At 43.2% G+C, this 24420-nt stretch overlaps 1 protein-coding gene across 1 annotated transcript; it reads left to right on the top strand.

The window, feature by feature from the left end:
* Nucleotides 1-774: 774 nt before the first annotated feature.
* Nucleotides 775-10118, top strand: sik1 (salt-inducible kinase 1). Its single transcript, XM_084022204.1, has 14 exons — nucleotides 775-1047; nucleotides 1568-1779; nucleotides 1879-1995; nucleotides 4902-4965; nucleotides 5102-5263; nucleotides 5697-5821; nucleotides 5913-6036; nucleotides 6146-6366; nucleotides 6493-6642; nucleotides 6747-6857; nucleotides 6983-7208; nucleotides 7303-7557; nucleotides 7668-7857; nucleotides 7963-10118. Exons 2-14 carry the CDS (start codon nucleotides 1627-1629, stop codon nucleotides 8468-8470), a joined length of 2406 nt encoding a protein of 801 aa, XP_083878330.1. The 5' UTR covers nucleotides 775-1047; nucleotides 1568-1626; the 3' UTR covers nucleotides 8471-10118.
* The last annotated feature ends 14302 nt before the right edge of the window (nucleotides 10119-24420 follow it).

Below are 24420 nucleotides of genomic sequence, written 5' to 3'. Positions count from 1 at the left end.
TTTTTTTTTTTTCAGGCCCATCTGCTTTGTGCAAAGTGGAGAGAGATGTTTTTGCACTTGCTTTGTTATAATAATTCTGTGCTAATAGATGATGGACGGATGGAGTTTTTTTTTATAACATACATTTATATATATTTACATACACAGAGCAGAATAGACTTGAATGGACTGGAATATAATAAAAAGAATATAATTTAATAAAAACATAATAAATATATATAAACATAAGACGTGGTAAGAATATGTGGTAAGAATATGAGGATATATTAACTATACATATAAAAGACTATAATGAAATTGAGCAGACTAGAATAGAATAATAGTAATTAAGTGGATTAAACTAGATTGAATAAAGCAAAATACAAATATGTGAATATCTTTATACAATTCAGACTATTTTTCACGTCGAATAAAATAAAATAAAATGGCCTTTACTCAATAAAGACTGATCATCAGCGGTTGCTTCCTGTTTCTGTCCGCTGGAGCCGCGCGCAGTCGGTCTGTGAAGCGAGAGAGCGAGGAAATAGCCCGGCAGAGGGAAACATCACGTGGTGACACATCTCTACAACTGACGTCACCGTCCCCATCTCCAAGCAACCCCTCCATCAGCACTCACGTCACCGTGCGCCCGAGCCGCGCGGTTGCCCGGCAACCCCAGCCTTGCGCTCGGGCCCGGCCTTGCCTTGCACCCAGCTCGGAGTTCTGACGCGGGTGTGACGTTAATAAGGTGGGTATCAATTTGTTATGGTGGCGGAGGGCGGGAGGGAAGGAGGAGGAGGAGGAGGAGTTCCCCCTGAGTGCCGAAGCCCTCTGCTCTGCATTCCGGCGGAGCGCACAGCCACACACCGGCCGACACCGAGTCCCGGGCCGAGAGACTTGTTGTATAAACTCAAAGTAAAGACACGGAGAAAAAGTTGCTCCCCGCGTGTTTTCCACCGGTTTTCCTCCCTGATGCTAGTGTTTCGTCTCTCTCTTGTGGAATGGTTTACGTTTCTTCTGAGAGCTGTCTGAACTGTGAGAGAAGGTGGTTTATGTCCGCTTATTAAGGTAAGAGGAGACTCCTCTCTCCATTACACTCACTTTACTACCTGATTTCACCTTTCTGGATTTTTGTTCATTTCACCTTCGTTTTTAGTCTTTCTCATGTTCTTAACTTCATCTTTAACAGTAAAAAAATAAACCTACATTTTGTAATTGAGTCATGGTTATAATATTTAAACATACGGTACTTTAAATCGTTTTTTAAGCCTTATTCAGAACTGGAATATGTATTTGTACTCTTCAAATCATTTCCCTTCGGCCATATAACCGTGAAGGAAATGTTTATAGTAGGCTCTCACTCACTCCAGCCTAGTAAGGTCACACTTTCTCTCCCTGAAATCATTTGTTATACAACAAAGTTTCAGCTGCTGCACCATAGACATGTAGCCTATAGGGCGACATATTGAATGGCATACACTTTGGTTGATTTAGTCAAAAGCACCTGACAGATTTACATTTAAAAAATGGATCTGTTCATGTGTAATAAAATGAACAATGAAACACACGGCTCCCTTTGTCTCTGCAGGTAGGCTACTAGCCCTAAGCTGTCGCAACGCTGTAACTCCAGACCGTTGGTGGTGCACCATGGTGATCATGACGGAGAACAACCGGGGGTCTCAGTCCAGCCCTGCCCAGGGAAGGCCCCTACAGGTGGGCTTCTACGAGATCATCCGCACCCTGGGCAAGGGAAACTTTGCAGTGGTGAAACTGGCCAGACATAAAGTCACCAAAACACAGGTCAGCAGCTCTCCCACACATTGTGTCATTGCATTTGCAGGTTTTTAAAGATGCATTTTTTTTTTTACGAATTAAATTAAATGAACATTCTGTTTTTAGGTGGCTATTAAAATCATTGACAAGACCAGACTGAACCCCTCCAACCTGGAGAAAATCTACAGAGAGGTGCAGATTATGAAGCTACTAAACCACCCTCACATCATCAAACTCTACCAGGTGTGTATTATATTTCATATCTCTGCAATGGTGTCTGCATGCAGCTGTGTGTTATTCAACCCGTGTTACATCGTCAGCGGTGAAGCCTGGTTCTGTGGCGGCTCCGACTGCCGGGAGCCGGTCTGCTTGAATCTGGGAGTGCAACGGTGTGGAAAGCTCTCCGAATGGGGACACGTTCATTTTCCCTCAGTAACAACGCACAGCATTGTGCCATTGTGGCTCTGTTTATGCAGCGGTGGCAAATAAGGCCATTTGTTTTCTAAGTGGTTTGTACCTGCTTTGGTGAGCTGCTGGCTCTCGGAGCACATTGAATTATAAGTACAGCACAGCAGCATTAGTGCAATCCCTTTTGACCTCCCTCTGTGTGTGCCCACATATGTGTGTGTGTGTGTGTGTGTGTTACATAGAGACAGAGAGAGGGAGAGTGAAAATAATCATGAGCCCCAGATAGTGCTGGGAACAATGCAAGTTGTTTTTTTTGGGTTATATAACGGTTGAGGTGATTGCAGAGATACAGGAATCAGAGAACGGTGTGGGGGGACTCCTGGTTACGGTCTGAACGTTAAGCCCAATTAGCATCCGTTAAAGCCAAGTGCAATGTGTCTGCACGTCACGTGAAGGCCACCCCACAAAGCACTGCTTTACTGCTAATCATATTGACGACTTAGTGGAGAGAAGCCGCTTTTTTTTTTTGCTCCTCAGCTGGCGTTGCAAGCGTTGTGGCACGCGTCTGGCAAGAAATGCACAAACATACGCCCACGCAAACAAACACAATGGCCTGTCATGCTCTTGCCTTTTTTCTGCCCCTGTGATGTTCTGCTTGCTTTTGAGGATTACTTCATGTCCGGTTTTTTAAGCCACTGATCAGTATTTTCTGCGAAATCATGTCTCGGCTGCAAAATAGGAGCATGACATTATTTCTCGGAAACCCCAGCAGTATTTCCCATCATGTGGAGTCCAGACAACAAGCGGATTTAACTGTTAGTCCATCGACGGAAAATTAATGAGCAACTATTTTGATTATTCTATTATGGACAGACAAAACAATCTATTTACATATATCAGCCTGGGCTTTGGTAATTATGATGGACACTTTTCTATGTTTTTACATTTTAACGACCAAATAATTAATTGGCTACGAAAAAAAATGTTTATTGGTGCTTCTATGAAATATAATTAACATGGTAACCTGGTCTGTGGTAAAAATGAAATATTCTAGCAGTCAAATTAGGTTTGAAAATGTAATCATTTTCTGTAATACAGCATACAAGACAAAAAATATAACAATGTTGTGATCGTACAAAAATTAATATTATACTATACGAATGATCTACGCTGAGAAAGAAAATATTCCATGAACTGAGAAGGTAATCAGCACTTCCAATCAAGATGTACAGCCTTGTTAGAATAAACAACTGTGGAAATGATAATAATGGAAAATGTTTATTCCACTAAGTCAAACGGCAAATATATTTGCTTAAGTACAATTATCTAATTTGGTTAGGTTAGACAAAAACCTATTGACCGTGACAACACAATGTGTTTTCTCTCTCACAATGTGATGATAAAGATGAATTGGATAAGACTGGATTATTATCACCCAGGCTGTGTTAAAGGTGCTGTCGCAGCTCTGAAGTCGAACACGGATGACCTCTGTCTGCATCCTGCATGTGATGCATCCTTTTTTCCGTGCCCTTGGGTTGTCCGAGGTGATGCTAGTCAGGTGGTTGGTAGTCGATGATGGTAGATCTTTGGCCTGATAAATCAGCTGCTGCTGCATGGGTCTCATGAGAGCAAAATGTTATTTTTCCTCTCTAGTCATGGATCATTAAAGCCTCTCCCTTTCTCTTTGTCCCAGCCTCTGTTTGACCTTGCATCAATCACACCCTCTTATCCTCTTAAACAGCACGGTCTCACCGGTTCGCGCCGTCGGTGCAAACTCTGCTGATCACAAACCCACAGGAATGTATTTAGAATGTTTGTGGCGATCCAAAAGTTTCCAAAGAGATCTAACATGCCAGGCTGAATCATGGGAAATGTCTACAATGCTGCACAAGAAATCAGAAATATTTGCATGTGATGAGAAGTTGCTACGAAAAACAGTCTTGGGTTTGAATATTTCACACGTCATGCGGCTTCAGTGACCTTAAAGCGAGACTAAAAGGGAACATATTGATGCTAAGGGGTTAATCTTCCTTCTGGGTTGGTTTGAGGGTCCTTGACGTGCCGTGCCTGTTCTTCGGAGCCGTGACGTCAGCAGCTCCCCGTTCGGAAGGGCCTGTATATTGAATCATCCTTCTCTTGGTTTTCTTTAGGGGCTGGTGGCTGAAAAAAAAAATAAGCTCCACCATTCAGTGGAATCTAGTGACATTTAATTCAAAGTTGGCCAGCAGCATTTACACACAGGGATTTGTCATCTGATGCATATGGCTTTCTATGGACACAACAGCCTGTGTGAATCTGCCTCTAGGTTTTCTACAAATGAAGCGATAAGGGCGGCTTGAAATTCAGCGCTAGCAGCCGTTGCCAACTAGTGTCAGCCACAGGGAGAGCATTTCTTATCCATTTTAATAGCTTGTCTGTGAATGATATGCATCTATGGCTTTGCCTCCTGGCTTTGTGGTGTAAACGGGTTTTAAAACATCTTAAAAATCTGTCATTGACGACTGGCACATTGAACATGGCGTATCATGGAAAACCAGGGTGTTGGTGTTTGGTGTGTGTGGAACAAGACGGGCGAAGAATGAGATGGGGATTTTTTGCGGTTAGAAAATGTCTCATGCCAAGAGATGCCTGAAGCGGGCTGAACTGGAGCGCTGGGAACAGGTTTTACTCTTCGTCATCACCAGCTGCCAATGACCCAGTGGGTTTAAACCTGTCTTTTCTCCTCTCTTTATTTCTCTTAGGTCATGGAGACCAAAGACATGCTGTACATCGTGACAGAGTACGCAAAGAACGGAGAAATGTTTGGTGAGTTCAGCTTTCGTGTGTTTATTTTACTTTTAATATTAATGAATCCGTTGATCACGATAATCTGATAGATGGAACACCACAACATTTGGGTCTCAAATATAGACTTGAACTTAAATATCCTCTCCCCCTGCAGACCACCTGACCTCAAATGGCCGTATGAGCGAAGATGAGGCGCGCAAGAAGTTTTGGCAGATTCTTACAGCCGTGGACTACTGCCATCGACACCACATTGTTCACCGAGACCTAAAGACCGAGAACCTGCTGCTGGATGCCAACATGAACATCAAACTGGCCGGTAGGTCTTCCACAAACCCTTCACTGTTACCAAGGTTTGCGGTTCCCTGGCAGGAAAGGGGTTGTACGACACGAGATTATGTTTTTAATTTGTTTTTATCAACGTTTTAAATATGACACTGTCTCTTTGTACCCCCCTTGTTTTTCTATGATTTAAATGCCCGAAGGAAGTATTTGCAGTTTTGGGATTTTCGATCCATTCTGAATCAGAGCGTTGTTTGTGAAAGACTGGTCTTTTGTGTGAGAGACGATATGTTAATGCTAAATACGATGCGGTCTAGGAATGTCTCTGAACTTGCCGACGAGACATGACATAAGACAACGAATACATCTGCCTCGCAGCGCCCGGAGCTCCCCCTGAGAAAACCCCCTGAGAAAACAAACAAGTTTACAACATAACAAAATTGTTTCGTGTCTCTTCCCGCGTCTCACAGACTTTGGATTTGGAAACTTCTACAACGCAAGGGAGCCTCTGTCTACATGGTGTGGCAGCCCGCCTTACGCTGCCCCGGAAGTGTTTGAAGGGAAAGAGTACGAGGGGCCTCAGCTGGACATTTGGGTAAGACTATAGAAGGAAAATATACATTAAATGATTCAACCCTGCATTGTGTTCTTTGTATGCTAATATTCTCCTTTTTTTTCATTCCCAGAGCCTTGGAGTGGTGCTTTATGTTCTTGTCTGTGGTTCTCTTCCATTTGATGGACCCAGCCTTCCTGCACTCAGACAGCGAGTCACAGAGGGACGATTCAGAATCCCGTACTTCATGTCTCAAGGTATAAACAAAATCATTAACAAAAAAAAAAAAATACTGCTAATTGCCATTTCTGTCTGAATACAAAGTGCTCAGAATCCAAGACTCATTCCCTTGTTTACGCCCTCCAGACTGTGAAAACCTGATCCGTAAGATGCTGGTGGTGGACCCAGCCAGGAGGATCAGCATGGCCCAGATCAAGCAGCACCGCTGGATGCTGGCAGACCCAACAGCCGCCCACCAGACCCTCAGCCATTCCCTGACAGAGTACAACTCCAACCTAGGGGACTACAGCGAACCAGTGCTGGGCATCATGAACACCCTGGGCATAGACCGCCAGAAAACTATCGAGGTATTTTGTGATTTTGTGAACAGTTCATAAGATGTGATGAGATGTTTATATAAGCTGGCATTAAGAGTCACCGAAGGTAAACAAAGAGGCAACACCACTAATCTAGCTGTGTGTCCTCTTCCTCAGTCTCTACAGAGCAGCAGCTATAATCACTTTTCCGCCATCTACTACCTGCTGCTGGAGAGAGTGAGAGAGCATCGCACCCAGCAGCTGAGCCGCCAGTGTGGGACCTGGAACCAGAGACCCAGGAGCACCTCCGACTCCACCGGCCCAGAGGTGAGCGCTCCAGCTCGGTGTGTTGAGCTCAAAGTTGTCCTGATTTAACCTGCAGTTTTTACACTTGAGGTCTAAAACGTGGTGTGCTTCCTGCTTCCTTCTAGGTGATCATGGAGTCCACGGGCAGCTTTAGGACCACAGCTTTTTCAATTCCAGCCAAAAGCACTCCGCCGGTGTACCCGGAGACGGAGTATGACCAAGGTGGATTGTTTCAGGTAAATTATGTTAGCAGCTCGGAGTTTAGGAGACTTCACCCTCCAACCCTTATCTAACTGCTAGAGCAGAAGACTGCACCCCTTCTGCCAATCAGTGGCTCACGGTCCGACTGCTTCTCTTTCAGCGTGTGGTGTTTCCAGTGGAGGCCAGCCTGAACAGACTGCTCTGGAACCGCTCCATTTCACCCAACAGCCTGCTGGAGACGAGCATCAGCGAAGAGGTGCGACCCAGAGACCTGGAGGAGGAGGAGGCGACACAAGCTCTCGGGCCTCTGCTCCCTCCCACCACCACTTCCCGCAGACACACACTGGCTGAGGTGTCGGCCCGTTTCCACCAGTGCAACCCTCCATGTTAGTATGTCATACAATACCGCATGACCACAGGTCCACGCTCTATGTCACATATATACGGAGTCTCATTGTCTTCCCTGTTCTGTTTCTCTAGGTATCGTGGTCAGTCCCACAGATGGTGCCTCTTCTGACAGCTGTCTGAAGTCCTCATCCAGTCCGGCCCCCACTTTGCAGACAGCTATGGGTGAGATGTCAACACTTCTGGCCTCCGGGGCTGAGAGTGGAGCTCTTCTGCCTGCTGGAGCTCCCCTGACTCTCTCCTCCCACCTCCAGCCCCAGGCCCAGGGCAGCCTGCCCGCTGCCAGCTTCCAGGAGGGCCGCAGAGCCTCTGACACCTCCCTCACACAAGGTACAGGAGCATCATCATGACAGTGTCGTTCGTCCATGATTCATCGGCTTTTGTGTCAAATTATGGGATCAAAGACGCGTTGTGTAACACTTTCCCATGCTTTTCCACAGGCCTCAAAGCTTTCCGCCAGCAGCTGAGGAAAAACACACGCACTAAAGGGCTTCTGGGATTAAATAAGATCAAGGGTCTGGCGAGGCAGGTTGTTCCTCCATCCTCTTGTAACCGCGGCAGCCGAGGGTCACTGGGTCCAGCTCTCTCTGAGCACCGCAGCATGTTGGAGGAGGTGCTGCACCAGCAAAGGTGAGACACGTGAAGATGATTACACGAACGCATGCTATTTGACTGAGGGGGCCTGCAAATCCCTGATGTAAATAGAAGGTCTGACCCTCTGCCTCTCATTTCCAGGATGCTACAGATCCAGCACCAACCCCAGCCTCAGGTCCCAGCCGCTAAGAAAGGACCTACCCAGAATCCCCTCCTCTTTCTGGCCCAGCAGCAGTCACCCTCTCCTCCACCTGCTACACTCATTGCTTCCTTGTCCATGTATGACACCCCCACCCCCTCCGCCCTGCCTCCTCAGCAAGCTCCGGTGGGTTTACAGCATGGTCCCTGGAAACAAGCCTTTGAGACCTCCTCCTCCTGCTGCTCCTCATCCTGCTACTCTTCTACTCTGTCCCCCGTGGCCTCTGCTGCTTACCTACTTGAGGCTCGTCTGCACATCAGCCAGCAAACCCACCCTCACCCCCACATCGGCCTCCAACAGCAGCCCCAAGTTGCAACACAGGGCACCTTCCCCATCATGTCCAAACCAGCAGTGTGGAGCATGGGCTCGGTCTCCAGCACAGACCCCAACATGCAGGAGCTGGGTCTGGCTTCCCAGCAGCAGCTCAGTAGCTGTGTGATGGTGAAGTAAAACCGAAGCCATCAAGACCAGCGATTGTTCTCTCTGTAGAAGAAAAAAGTCTCAAAGTCAATGGGTTTTTGACTGAGCTGAGAAGAAAAGAGAGCACTAATGAGGAGAAAAGAACAAAAAAAGAAGATGCAAACTACAAATGAACACTTTATTTAACAACATGCGGTACACGCACAAGAATGTGTTCACACATGTGTATGTTGTGTATACGTTTGATATCACATAAGCTAAAGACTAAGCAATAACCAAACTCTGGACATGGCGTTAAACCTGCATCCGACTGCCAGAGAAGCAATAATAGACTGAAAGACTCTTATTAAGCTTGATTGGTGAAATGAGAGCCGACACTAGCCAATACAACTACGTCTCACCTGTTTTGATGCTGTCGACGGCAACTTTTTGATTTTGTTGAATACAGGAAGCTTCCTCCTTCCTCATCCTTTTTTTAGACACCTACTGTGTCATTTCCTGTTCTCAGTGTTTTTCACATGACTGGACAGAAGACCAAAATTCTTTCTTTCTTTCTTTTTTTTTCATTTTTCCCACTTTGTTCGCCTTTTTCAAAGAGACCTTTCTCTGTAGCAGTGCAATGAACATGCATAATAGTGTCCTCAGCTTCACTGAAGGAGTTGATTTGTATTGAAACTGTGATTTTTTTTTTCTGTGCAAGATTATTATAGCTAGGCAAATGTTGCTTTTACCTCAAGCTGCAAAAAGACTGCTACGTCCTCATCAGCCAAAACTGAAGGAAGATGGTGTAAAGCACAACAAGGACATCTCCTTACATAAGTGGATACATTGATACGTATTCCCTTCGTTTGATCAGCACCTTCTTGTTAGATGCTTTTACTACCTCCACAGGCAAGAATTTGGAAAGCTGTAAAAAAAAAAAAATCCCCTTCCAAAATGTTGGAATGACGGTTTTATACAGAACAAAGACTGTGGGAACAGTGCAATATTTCACATTGAAATACAAAGGAAGGATGAGGCTCTACATAGGATGATCAAAATGTACATTTGCCTGAGGTTTTTCGTGTTATTTCTTTAAATGTGTCTGTTTGCTGTGCTAGCTAGCTGACTACAACAGGTACTAGTGATGTAACATTATTACATAATACTGTAAAAAAAGAAAATGATAGAACGACTCGAGGCATTTCAAAATGCCGTTTCTTCACATAGTGTGCTCTTGAAAGAAAGAATATGTGTTGTTTTTTTGTTACCAAAGAGTGAATAGCACAAGAGATGGGTGATCTATCACAGATACACTACTGACTTTTCACTTTGAATGCTGTCTCAAAATGTAGCATGATGGTTAGCGAGCCTATTTCACATGATCTCCTAAGCTTCCGCTTTGAGAAAAAAACTCCCGCTGCCATCAAATCATAATGCTACACATGTTGTTGTTATCTCTAGCTTTTACTGTCAGGACCATGGTGGTATTCGTTTTTTGTACTTTTCTAGAAAAGAAGAAGAAGAAGAAAAAAAGAAAACAAAAAAACTCAGAACATAGCAATACCATGTTGTGCTGGGAGATGAACTTTCTTCAGTTGTCCATAAGTAGAAGTGATCTGCAGCAAGCTGATTTATTTGTGCAGTCGAGTTCGGAGTACAGACTAGAAAGCTGCAAAGAGATGTGTAATGTCGTGAGCTCAATTAGTTCTCTCATATCTCAGCTTGTTGGAGAGCAGTGTTTTTCCAAACCCAGTTCGGAGTTGGAAACATGCAGTGTTGATATTTCTTTGGTCGATTGCACTCACGACCAACACTTGTGCCTTTGAACAAACCCACGATCAGAGGTCTCCATCTTCTATCGTTACAGCGAAGAAAGAAAGATGAATAGCGCCGTTAATGGCGCTTTTGACCCCTTCTCTGAATCTGACCTTTGAACATGCTGTGTAAACAGAAGCAAGAATTGCACTTTATTCATATTTTTTTGTTTCTCATAATGAAAGAAAAAACTTCACAAAACTATTGAAACACTAAGTCTTTTCTGTAAGATTACCCTTTTTGATAAACTTTGGATAATATGAAGTATTTCATTTTCCTTTTCTCTGATTTGTCACTCGATTAAGCATTGCATGTGTGTGTGTGTGCGTGTGTGTGTGCGTGTGTGTGTGTGTGTTTGGATGGAAAGGAAAGGAGAGAGAATGTCAAAAAATGGTTTATTTATGTGGCTATTTATTTAAATAAAGTTCATTCCTTAAACTGTCTGTTGTTTGAATGTTTTCTAATAAGATGGATATATTTACTGTTTATTTATCAGCTCGTTGACAATAAATAATTATAATAAGGGATTAGAAAAGATTCTTAATACAGCAAAGTACTATGAATTGAACCAGGTTTTTATGGTAAGTCCTGTAACCACTCGGCTACTAAGGCGCTCAAACGAAACACTTATAATCACGTCTCATCCTCTTCCACTAACTGATGACGAGGCACACTGGTGATGGACTGGTGATGGGCTGGCATCCAACGGTAATGCCGTGATGCAGAGTGATGATGCATTCGACCCCCAATGACCCTCCAGCTGGCCGGTTATTCATAAAACTGAGAACAGCCAGGTGACTGACGTGAAGGGCTACGTGCGTCAAGTGACGCAACAGCAAAATGAGAAGCCAAAGCGTCCGAGAGCCGAGTGCTCTCCTCGTTGTTGCTCACTCGTCAGCTCCAGTCAGACGAGAAAGAAAAGACTCTCCATTGAAATTCCTGTGGGAGTGCTGCAGCATCCGGACCGACACATGTTGATTTGCAGCTTACTACACTTCACTGACACACACACACATTCAATATATGGCTTGACATTCGCCATATGACCCTCGGGTATTTGACATATCAGTCATCAGTCACTGTCGCGGACGTGACCTTAACATTAACTAACAAGCTTTCTGCAGCACGCTCTCAACAACCATCTGATTTATAGATGTATGCACATGTGTGCGTTGTTATTGTAGCATATTTCATACATACAATCCAGCTGACAGCTGGGAGTGGTGACAGTAAACTGACACAATATGTAAAAATAAATGGAACAAACATGAAAACACAAGACAGAAGACATAGTTCATATTTTGTTCTCAACAACTGGAAGCCACCGCAGGTACGGTACTTAAAGGAAAACACCACCGCATTTCCATACTGAACTATGTTCTGCTCTGATCTTAGACGAGGTGATACATACCTCCCTCTCCTCTGTGCGTGCACTCAATGGCTCTTGCGCGCACTCCGCGAAGCGCTAATTTGCTAGCATGTAGCTTGTCCTTAGGATCCAAAGGGGGGTGAAGTTAGAAGCGACCAAGCACTTCCACGTTGTCCCTATTTAAATACGGTTACGTGAGTAGTTACACGACCCAAGTTTGGTTACACAAAATGAAACATGCCAATTTTTCTAAGCGGATAACAAGGATAACTATATAGTATGGCGGAATAACAACTGGAAGCACTTCGACGTCGGCGCAGTAATATCATCACTCAAAACATGACGGGACTATATACCTTCTGCTTGTTTTCACAACCCTGTACGATGCACGTTATAACCACGATGTTTGATTGTTCACAAACTATCTTACTACAACCTGATGCTTCCTCAACTGTGCACAAACTACTACAGGTAGTGCAGGCGACGGCGTGCAGGTCACGTAGGTTCTATTGACGGAAGTAAGAGGGGGAGCGGAGTGATGATATTACTGCGCCGACGTCGAAGTGCTTCCAGTTGTTATTCCGCCATACTATATAGTTATCCTTGTTATCCGCTTAGAAAAATTGGCATGTTTCATTTTGTGTAACCAAACTTGGGTCGTGTAACTACTCACGTAACCGTATTTAAATAGGGACAACGTGGAAGTGCTTGGTCGCTTCAAACTTCACCCCCCTTTGGATCCTAAGGAATATACTGGGCCAAGCTACATGCTAGCAAATTAGCGCTTCGCGGAGTGCGCGCAAGAGCCATTGAGTGCACGCACAGAGGAGAGGGAGGTATGTATCACCTTGTCTAAGATCAGAGCAGAACATAGTTCAGTATGGAAATGTGGTGGTGTTTTCCTTTAAAGGGTGTCGCTAATTCATTGTTATGAGTCAGCATTTTTGCACTTCCAGTTCCCTGAAGCCTCGAAGAACTCAAAGTCAATGGGGTTGTTTGAATGGGTTTTTAGTAAGATGCCTGAAACAAGGTCTGTGGTTAAGCTCAGGAGATAACATAAAACATAAAATATGTCAGTGAATATCCCTCTTGTGGATTTTGAAGCTTTGATGTGTCGGTTGCTAACGAGTGGCTACATGACAACACAACACACCGTCTCATTTTTTTGTCAAAGTGCAACAATGTGGCTCATTGATGTGTTTTTAATCATCTTTGGACAAAAATGGAGATCTGTGGTCATAACAGCATTACCTCAGGCTTTGTATACACAGACAGTACTAGGATGAATTCATAGTGGGTTTTTCATGGGATTGGTTGACGATAAGAAACGAAATAAATCTAGTTCTACTTAATCTAACTTCCACCACTTGGCAAGAGACCCGGAAAGCAGAGTAAAATGGATCGTGCAAAGCATTTTGGGATTTTGGACGGGACTATGACGCACATGAGTGTGACTTGGATGGACCTGTCCTATCTCACCCTTTGCTCTCTCCCACACACTCTCTCTCTCTCTCTCTCTCTCTCTCTCTCACACACACAGAAGAAGAGAATACAAGGTTTCACACAGAGCTCGCCATGAAACATTCAAAGTGTTTCAACTAAGTAACTCGGTTGTGAAAGTGCATTGAGCAGAGAGGTTTCTCCAGAATCTATTTGTGTGGACAAAAGCAGAAGAGACCGAAGATACGGGGCGGGGGGAAGCAGATGTTGGGAAGAAAAGTGTAACTGTGGAAATGCAACACATAACTTCCCCGATCAGCTAAGCAGATTAGAGGAGAAGTTCTGATGACAAAAGGGGAAATTGAGACTCATAATTATGGTAAATTGTGTCAGCCACAAGAACTCGACACTACCGGTCTGATGTTAAAAATATTCTCAGAAGAGATCTGAAGTGGCCTTCTGGATCTCTCCCCTCGCTGTGAGATTAGCGCCCTCCTAATTGTGCGTACGTGAGTGAGAACGCGTCCACACGCATCACTGCCAATAATCAAGCTCTCTGGCAGGACGACGAGCATGAATACCAGAGGAGGATTTGTGGAACTCGTGGAGGCTCAGAGCAAAGTAAACAAACAACTCCCGGAAGTGCTGGATGCGACTCTGTTTGTTGTTACATGCGTCGGCGTACTGATCCAGGAACCTAGGAACAGCAACTTGCAAATAACAATAATGTGGTCATGGAGTGGTTGTATTTCAAAGAAGCTATAATCAATATTTCCATACTGACAGCGTAACAACGCGAACACAGTGTGATGACGTGAAATATGTTGTTGAACCTACAGGGAACTATCTTCTGAAACTGCACCTCCCCTCGGAGCGTTATAGTGCTTTTCAGCGCTTTGTTTCGGTTCACTCTCGCTGCTCTCATAGCGTCATTTTCCTAAAAAAGATAGCATCATTGAAAAAGCTCTTCAACCCACTACCTTTCCAGCACCAACAGCAGATTTGCTGGTGAACGTGATGAAACTCCAGCTGCTAAAGAGACAGATATTTCCCTCAGGAGTAGGTGGAGACCAAAAACAGAGATAAAAGAGAGTCAATATTGGACTTCATTCATCCGGTGGCCATAAACAAAACTTAGAATGAATGATATTGTTGCCGCTGGATGTGTAAATAAGATGTTTGCTAACAAGTTCACCAACTTAAAAGCTTCTTCCCACTGTGACCAAGTTATTACAGAATGAAACAAACCATTTTGTCAAGTCCAAAACAAGTGAATGAAACAAGTAAATACCAACGACTCATTCACTGGTAAATATCTCACTTTAATGTTTAACCAAATGTTGTTGACGTTGTAAAGCCCTCTGAGACAAATCTGTGATCATATACGTATCCATGGGCACCTGTTTATGTTTTTAATATGGGGGAGGAAACTTGGTCCTCTCAGAAAAAGTTATAATTTAAAACAAATTTCCTGCATTTCCTCTAACCTTTTGGATTAACCCTCCTCCCTCCCAAATTATAACATCAACAGGGAGGACGCAAAATATAAATAGTCACATTACATTTAAAAGAGCCAACTCTTTGATCTTGGTCCTTGGTCCTCCCATGTTCATGCGCTAGGTGGACTGGCAAAGGTTGGTTCGGCAAATGAGCGCAATGATTTTCTTTAATACCTTTTTTTCTGACAATTGCTGAAAAAAGGAAAATGGTCGTTGATATAGGTCTTGCTCTATTGGTCAGGTGCCCACAGCGATAAAACTGACTTTAGCTCATGGGACCACTGGAGGAAGTGGATAACAAAGGCGAGGAAAGAGCTCCCCTTTTGCTTTTGTTAACAGTTTGGACACGCTGTTAATCACATGACGTTACACAGAAATGTGTTGAATAACATCACAAATCACGATGTAAACTCGAGCCTCCAGGAACTTGTTGTTCACCGTATCACGCTTGTCAGGTGTTTGTGGGCAACTTCGGAATTTTTCAGACAAGTCGTTTTGGTTTCTGTGAAGCTTGACGGTCCTTTTCTGGGGAGGAGGCGCGGGTTCAGCGTGACCTTTACAACGCACCCAGAATTAAGACTAAAGCGGTAGCTGGACAGCATCAAGACGTTGGAGCTGGAACAAAGCATCGGTAATCACTACTGAGTATAGAAGTCTGACGAGAGGCTGCTTCACAAGAGGAATTTTACTTTTATAATAAAACAATATCAACATATTACCCGCCAATCATCATTACATATCTGATTAAAAAAACATAAAAACATATAAAAATATCAAATGTATCATTTAATTTCGTAGTTTTGGTACAATTTATTTTTGTTGTTTTGTTTTTAATAGATTTTATAGAATTAAGCATATAATGTGGTTATCATGGTGTTTTTCCATGGTGGCAAATATTACTCACAAAGTCCATTCTTTGCCCAATCCAGTAAATATTAGAGCCATCTTAAAATTAAATTATAGTTAAATATACAGGTTTGTATCTCTTTGCTGTTCTTGAGAAATAAATTGTAATAATAAAACAGTGACATGCAACTTATTCCATATCTTTTCAAATAAATAAGATGCGTAAATAATCACATTTGAAATGAACTGGCTAGATTTTATGTCTGACATGAGGCTGCAACTTATTGGCTTCATTCTCGCGCTCCATTCACAGCACTAATCCTTCAAGCTGCATATTAGGTTAAGGCGCCGCCATTGTTGCTTCACTGTGGCGACGCCATCCAGGACTCTTGGAGGCGCATACATCAGCACAAGACTGGCGGGGTTCTACAGTAGAGAGAGATTAGAGGGAAGCAAACAACAGAGGTGCACACTTGGTCACACAAACACACACACACACACACACACACACACACACACACACACACACACAGTGTCAGCTGTGAGAGCTATGACGCACTTTAGGCTCTGTTAATATTGTACAGCTGTCTTTGGCGTCTGTGTGAGCATTCCAATACAGGCATTACATTCCATTACTCTCTCATGCTCAGTTCACTAAGCAGCTGTGTGTGTGTGTGTGTGTGTGTGTGTGTGTGTGTGTGTGTGTGTGTGTGTGTGTGTGTGTGTGTGTGTGTGTGTGTGTGTGTGTGTGTGTGTGTGTGTGTGTGTGTGTGTGTGTGTGTGTGTGTGTGTGTGTGTGTGTGTGCTGATTTAGACTCTAAGCTGAACAAATGAAAAGCCCCAAACCAACAATGCATTACATTCAGCCACTCTGGCATTTGTTTTTGTTTTGTGTGTGTGTTGTTTTTTTCATTTTTGAGAAGAGACAGGAGCATGAGGAGCGTTGAAAGACTTTAACTTTTCGTCATGATAAGACAATGTATGTAGCCATACAGCACAGAAGCTGTGGTTGCTAGGTAGAATTTATTATTTGTTTTGCATTGCTCAATTCTATTGATTTTTTTCAAAATTCACCTTTAACCTTCCCTATACGTGTCTTTAGAAAACATCCATTGGTGCAATTTGGTTGGTCGGTTACCTAGCAACCACTAGCACATTTTCTAGACTGAAAATGACGGGATGGGTATATACCTCACTAAATACACCTATATACACCACATAATTTTAATATTGCCATCTTTATCCTTCAACTCCATGCTCGCTTCTGGAAAAGTAAAAGTGGAGCCGTAGCGGTGGAGTTGTGTGTCTGCTATCATGTTATCCACTGCACTTTTTATCTAACTTTCTCTGCTGTTCAGTGTTTCATTTCACTCCGCGAGGACTTTGAACACACCTAAGAGAAGTGGCGGATCATAGGAGGCACAATGGTCACGAGAGGGAGAAGTCACAGCGCCTCGTTGCACCACGTGGTCGTACCATGACACAGGAGTGTCAGAAGTTGTCTCTATGGAAACTTGGAGGAGCCGAAGTCAGATGGTGGGTGCGTCACTGAGCCTGAGTCCTGGGCCACGGCTCCTCTTACACTTCGCTTTGTGACACCAGAGATAGCGCGACTACTCTGTTGCTACGTGACCACTCGCTGCAGGTGGGTGTCGTGGATATCACCGATGCTGGATATCGCTCGCTGCCAACGGCTCCTTCTAGCTCTGTTTAACCACTCAAACTCTTGATTTTACCCCTTTATATTTCTTTCACTAAATCGGTCAGATTGACACTGGTGGGCCAGACTGAAATATCTACTACTACTGGAATCGATTGACATTTTGTACACATACAGTATGTAATCTGACTTTCCTCTAGCGCCACCACAAGGTAGACATTTGTGATTTTGAGAGAAATGTCTCAATGACTGTTGGAAAGATTGCCATGAAATGAGACATGTTGACATGTAGCACCATCATCATTGTCCAATTCTAGCTAACAGATGGTCAAGTGGCTAATTACAGGTATACCCTCCTCAAATCTGTAAAAATGTAATTTATGGATTACAAAAACATGTCTCAAGAGGTTCTTCATTGTTATCGTTTGTCTTTCCTCAGCAATAATTTGATCGGGATGAGATTTTTGAACAATGACAAATCTAAATGAAATTAAATTAAATGAATACGTATTAGCTTAGCATTTAACTTGTTTATTGATTGAAATGCTAATGCCACACATTTATGAAGGCATGTTTGTCTTGGACACACATTTAATACAATTCACAATTGTTTTCCAACTACATCCCACTTTTTGCATCATGAGAAGATGTTGGATTCTGGATTTTTTCGGAGTTGATGTAGATACTGTAGGCTAGAGGTCAACACAGCTGCCTCACGCTATCCTCTCGGTGACCGAGTCCTCTCTCTTTCTGCTTTGTCTGGATGCACCGTTTGTTTTTCCGTGTCACATTTCTGTCTGTCACCTCCGCGGCCTGCAGGGGACACATAAAGTAATCGGCCTGCGCTGACGTCAGCTCCCCCAGCTCCACAATACAGCCTACAGTCTGCAAGATGTTAACAAGTCTGTCCTTCATCCCTCAGAACTGTTGGTTATACAAGATGCAGAGCGTGTGTGTGTGTGTGTGTGTGTGTGTGTGTGTGTGTGTGGGAGCTTCTCTAAGTGCATCGTGTGTGTTTGCACAACCATGCAGAGGGCACGGAAGTGGGTTGAGTACGAGGGCAGAGGTTGGCAGTAGTAGAGCAGATAGTTTAAGACAAGAAGCAATATTTTGTCTCAGCCTAGCAGTCACAAGACTCGAATTTGTCCGTTGAGTTTGTCATGGCAATCTAAGAGATTTGCGCCTCTTCATTCTATTTTCCCATTTGTCACAGACTCAAACATCCTCTGTCATTTTGTAAATCCTCTGCTTGGATCTGTCTAAGTTCATGTACGAGACGCGAACTTCACTTCAAAGCTGCCTGGTTGTATCAGTTATTTCCCTTCTCTGTTGCACAGTTATTGCATGACCTCAAGTCAAATGACAGGAACCACCACTTTGTTCAAAGGAAGTGAGCGCACATCCTGTTGACGTCAGGATCTCGTGTTCGTTTTTCACAGAGGGGGGAAAAAGTGACAAGTTAGTTTACTACTCAGTGGTCAAACACCTGTTTGGAAAAACGAGGGCCCTAACAAAAAAAAAAAAGACGAGGAAGTTGGGGGATTAGCCAGGAAGTTGATGCAGTATTTCCTCTGAAGTTTTCTCTCAGCTCGGTCTGTAAAAGTAGCTGCGGCAATAAAACCGGGCTGGCAGCAGCTCTCCAGGGGCATCGAGCGGGAAAACCCTTTCGCTCAGTGACAGTCTGGAGGAATTGACGTAAGAGATGAAAAACCCAGATGGGAGGACGGGGGGCTCCCAAAATGGAAAGGCTCCTGAGTCAGAACAACATTATGCATCTCTCCCATCGTCGTACACAAGCACAGTGCTGGAGGAGCTTTAAAGGACTATTACCACATGTTTTCCATAAGTCCTGCATTCAAATCCGTATTAATATTTTATGTACGTTTCATTTTTATTTTAGTCACTGGTGCTTTTTACATATATAATATTTAGATATGCTCCTTTTTTTTTTACACTTTGTGTACATAACAGGTCCTGTCTATTCTTTTACTCTATTTGTCTGGCTTCCTTGTCTTTGTTCCTAGCTGATATTTCTACTTGCGCAGCTTTATCGACAGAGATGCATTAAAACAAATGTAATTCCTTGTATGTGCACACAAACATGGTCAATACGGATTTATGATGAAAGTGTGAAAAGTACAATTTTCTTGTTGTGTGTAAAATTCCACAGCAGCAATGCAGCAGTAATATTAATTGCAATCAATCAATGCATTTTTAATAAGATCATACTATGTTTGTAGTGTCACTGTTGGTTTTCACTGCACAGGAAAGGGATGAAAATGTGTCACCTTAAAAGTTACTAAAGAAGTAAAAAGAGTTCAATATTTGCTATCGTGATTTTGTCGAGTAGAAGTATAAAGTATAATGGAAATACGCAAGTTGTACTTCAAATCAACACCCGACAATCTGCCACCTAGCTGCTAGAAACCGACAGAAATGTGTTTAATAGCAGCTGTGTGAGAGGCACCACATGCTGCAGACTGATCTCACTCACACACTACACGCTGCTTATAGGCTTCTGGTTCGGAGCTCATGTTACACGTCTATGAAAACAGAGACCGTTACAGTTACATAAACCTGTGGTATGCAAGGTCACCGATAGCAGAGACACCAAGTTCATAATGTGGCACAGAATAAGGTTACTGGCGAACGTTAAGAGCCACTGGAGCCATTAACAACGCTGCTGATAAATGTCAGGAGCCAGCACATGTTATAAAGTCCACTGCAGACGTCGGCTTGAGAAATAAAGAGGCACCGCTGCTAGCAACAACACCCAAGGGAGTTTCTTTCCTTTAGCTCTATTACCATTACTGCACAGGATTATAAAATATCTTGTGATTTTCACATTGAATGCTAACTATCAAGACAATTCTTGCTATGATGCTAAACATCATCAGGAATGACCTTGATAACTTTAATTGAAACACAGATTTAAAATGTTTGCTTTGGTTGAAATCACGTAACGAAACATTCAAAAAAACAGTGAAGGCCGGGAGATAATCTGTTAATGGATGTCTGATTAAAATAAAATGTCATTCTGAAGTCACCGTGACCCTCAGATGAAGTGCTCCTCTGTGTTGCCAGGCAGGGGCGGCCCCCTCGCATGTCATGAAGTATTGAAACGCTGCGGCAGCTGCTCGGCCTGAACCGCGGGTTTCGTAACAGAAAAGCCCGACTGTCCCCCGAGAGACACCTACACACAGCCTGGAGAGCAGCGTCTGTCTGGGTGAGCTGACACGGCAGCACAGTCTGACTCACAGCACCTCTACACTCCGTCTAATGCACCACCTCTGCCCTTCACTGCACATCAGCATCAAACTCCTCTCGGAGGAACAACTGGGTTTGTGTGCTTGTCTGCATGTGTGGGTCTGTGTGCACTCCTTGCACTGTTTGAATACTAAAATGAATCCACCCTTCAACAACACTCATTTTTTAAATTTCCCAGATTCCCCCTCTCCCCAGCTGGTGGGTGTGGGTGAGGGTGTGTGTTTGGGTGTGTGTTAGGGTGTGTGTTTGGGTGTGTGTCTGGGTGTGTGTGTGATTGTTTAACCTCAAAGAACGTGACAATACAGGTTTGCATGTGTTTGGCTGCTTCCTCGATATGGTTTGAAACACTCATACTGGTCACCCCCAGAGCAGAGTTTCTGAATGTTATTTATGTTGTTTATGGAATAAAATCTGAAATATATTGTTAGGTTGATGGATTTTTCAGTTTAGTTTTGTATAAAATATGGAAACTATTCTCCTACACTAGTGTTCTCAAAGGAGCTGTAAATTGTTAATATCATAGATATTATTATAGGGCGACAGATGCTACTTAATCTGTGACGTGGGAGTAAAGTGTAAACAGTGTTTGGCAAGTTACTGTATACTATTACACGTAGAAACTACTGCTACTTCTTGCGCATGACTTCATCTTATGTGCACATTATGTTTTATTGTTTTCTGCTGCTCCTATTGTTGTGTGCTTTGTATTTATCTGCATCTTATCTTATTGTTCAGCACTTTGGTCAACTGTGGGTGTGTTTAAATGTTTATGACAATTTTAAAAAAAAGAGACTTTGTGATAGAACTACTTCAACTAAATTAAACTAATGTTATAAAGCCACCTATTCAATTCAAACAACCTTTTCTCAAGACTGGATTACGGTAATGGGCTCTTCATTGGGATTCCTGGCTTCCAGTCTCATCCCGGATCAGTTACAAAGTTCTGCTGCTCACCCATTAATGCATCACCGGCCACGCACCCCCCTGCCTACAAGACCTGATCATCTTCAAATCCTCCACCCGTACCCTCAGATCAACAGGCAGCCTTATTATTATTATTATTATTATTCTCTGACCAAATTACATTCCCATACAACAAAACTCTCGAGAACAGACATAATCTACGACAAATTAGATTTCCCTCGAAATGTAATTCACAATTTGTTCATTGTGCGGGAATGTCCTTTTTTAGGAGACAAGGCTGATTCAAAACAACTTTAGTCATCCCCTTAAGAGCAATTACAACTTACCACACAGATATAATATATCATACTCTCAATGAAGGTCTTGGTGAAAGTTTATTGCCCTGAAATAGTTTCACACTTGGCTGACATCTGGAGCTCAGAGCAGAAACAGAGCCATTACTTGTGATTAGGTCGCTCCAAAGGGTCACTGTAAGAAAATATGTGATACAATAAACAACACAACTGCAGACTGAGTCCCCCTGCCCCTCCTAATACAGTGCAAAGGTTAGTTTCAAACGGCTGTGCTCCCCCTGAGGGGCCTGAGAGTGACGCAGGCTGTAGAGCAAACAGCTGCTTTGCACTCCTCTCATTAGAATTTTCTTCTCGTTAATTCAGTAATTTATTCGCTTTCTGTCTTTGCATGTCAGTCTGCATTCATTCCGGCTATCTCTGTCTGCTCGACTTTTCCTTTATCTATTTGCATGCGTGTCTGCAGGGGAACAGTATGATAAAAGTTGGAGAGGACACGGAGCAGAGAGGAGATGAGAGCCGCCAGGGGTCTATATCGTTTCACGGGATGACACGCTTGTGATTTATACATTTTGACACAGCCGTGATGTAAAATGAGAAAATTAAAACCAGGACTTGTACTTCCTCTGCACCCACTGCACGGCCTCAAAATAATCCTGTGATTCCTCACAATGTTCTCCATTGTGCTGTGTTCCTGTTGGCTTGAGGAGGCATTTCCTATCAGGAGTTCCCTCGACGTCCTTTCTGAAAGCAAACTGCATGTCGTTAAGGGCAAAGTCCTCTGAGCGAGAATCGGTGGCGCTCTGAGATCGTTATGACCTTCACCAGGTGCCGTTCCACGGAAAAATCACTCACTCCGATTTAAAAGAAGCATGCAAACACATGGTGATAAGGTCAAGAATATAACAGTGGAGCGCTTCCACTTACACTCTCAACGAAGAGTCCTTACAACTGTTTGAGGAGCTGTGCAGGTGTGCATAGTTGTGGTCATACAGGAGCCAGTAAGTGGGTCAAAAAGAGGACCTTTTAATGTACATTACACATATGTGAACGCAAAGACAAGTCGTAACAATATAAATATGATAACTGTAATTATCATCATTACTGAATACTTAATGTAATTTAAATGTGTAAGTGCCCAGTGCACTGAGGGACATGGTGCTTTGAGCTAAATGCTAACCTCGGGATGCTAACATACTCAGAGTGCCAATGCTAACACACGATTAGAAACTAAGGTACTATTGTCAACATTTTAAATGAGGATGTTAGCATGCTAACATTTGCTAAATAGCATTAAACAAAAGTACAGCTGAGGATGATGGGAATGTCATTGGTTTTGCAGTTACTTGGTCATAAATCGTAAATCATAATCATAAAAGAGGAAAATTCAGGGGATCACGCAAGACAGAGGGCTTCATCCTCTGAGGACCATGAATGTCTGTTCTAAATTCCAAGGCAATTGACCTGCATAATGCTCGCTAAAAATATAAGAAATATAAAATAAATTATATATTGGAGTTGGTCAGATTGATCATTTAGAGATATTCAGTTGCTTAAAATATTGAAATGATTATGGCGGTTCATTGCTCATATACAAGACTACATATTGTCCTTTATGGTGCTTAAGCAGGAAAAAACACCTTTTTGTCTGGGGGTTTTAATTTCTCCACAATTTGTTTAAAATCTGCATCTTTGTGAATTTTGCTCACAGTTTTTAAATCTTTGTTTTTATACAGCTGGAACAAACCCGTGGGGACTTCAGTACAAATCACACCCTTTATTTTTCAGTGGCCCTCTGGACATGATGTATTCTTTGTCGTTAAACTCTGAACTGTGCTATTTCCAACCCTATTGATTTCCCAGAGAGGCGCGACAAGGATAGTAGCTCCGAGTTTGAAACATTTGGAGCTCTGACGCAAGTGTAACTTTCTGAGCAAGGGGTCGCGGCGGCTGGCGCCATGACCCAGTGACTCCACTTTAGTGAATAGATAATGGTGGCCAGGAGGTGGGATGGGCTGCACCAGCAGGGCTGCTACTGACAGCGACTGTGGCAGCCAGAGACGAGAGGCCTGAGTCTTACTGGGTGACATAACGGGAGGCAACAGCCCAGTGATGAGAGTCCTCCGTCACTGCCAGTAGATGTGCGCTGGCTTAGAAACCGATGGGGTTCAATTTGTGCCACTTAGACAGGGACATGTCATTCACACCACAGTGTGTGTGTGTGTGTGTGTGTGTGTGTGTGTGTGTGTGTGTGTGTGTGTGTGTGTGTGTGTGCGTGTGTGTGTGTCACTGTCAAGCAAGTCATGGCAGTTCACATCTATTACGTGTTTCCTGTGGATTCCTCATCTGATTTCACGCACACCAAACAGGAGTGACCTATTGTGTTCTAATGACTCTATTAACGAGCTGAAACTCTTCTTCATGGAGTGTTGTAACTCATATGTTCAGTCACAAGTTGGGAAATTAATATCATATTCTGTATTCTGTACGCAGCTCAGCAGGAACGCAGCCGTAACAAGAGTAATGCTCGTGAGTCTTTTAGCGAGACGTTAGATTCGTGTTCGAGTATGCCAACGTGAGCTAATCAGCATAAACAGGAAACTACAGCTGAGGATGATGACAATGCCATTAGTTTTACAGTTATTTGGTCATAAACCAAAGTGTTTGACACATGAGACGTTTAATGGAGATAGATGAGAGAGAGTGGAAGTTATTAGAAGTCTGTATCAAATATTCATAGTACATTCAGTAATATTTCATGGGTACCATGAATGGCTGTAAAAATGTTGTTGAAAATTTGTTGAGATATTTAAGTCCGGACCAAAGTTTTTCCATCGAGCCTAAAACGTGGATAAAATGTATGTAAATGTATATTGTATATATACTTG

Source organism: Eutrigla gurnardus (genome assembly GCF_963514095.1).
Source record: "Eutrigla gurnardus genome assembly, chromosome: 12".
NCBI classification, from domain to species: domain Eukaryota; kingdom Metazoa; phylum Chordata; class Actinopteri; order Perciformes; family Triglidae; genus Eutrigla; species Eutrigla gurnardus.
This window is presented reverse-complemented; position numbering and strand designations above follow the sequence as displayed.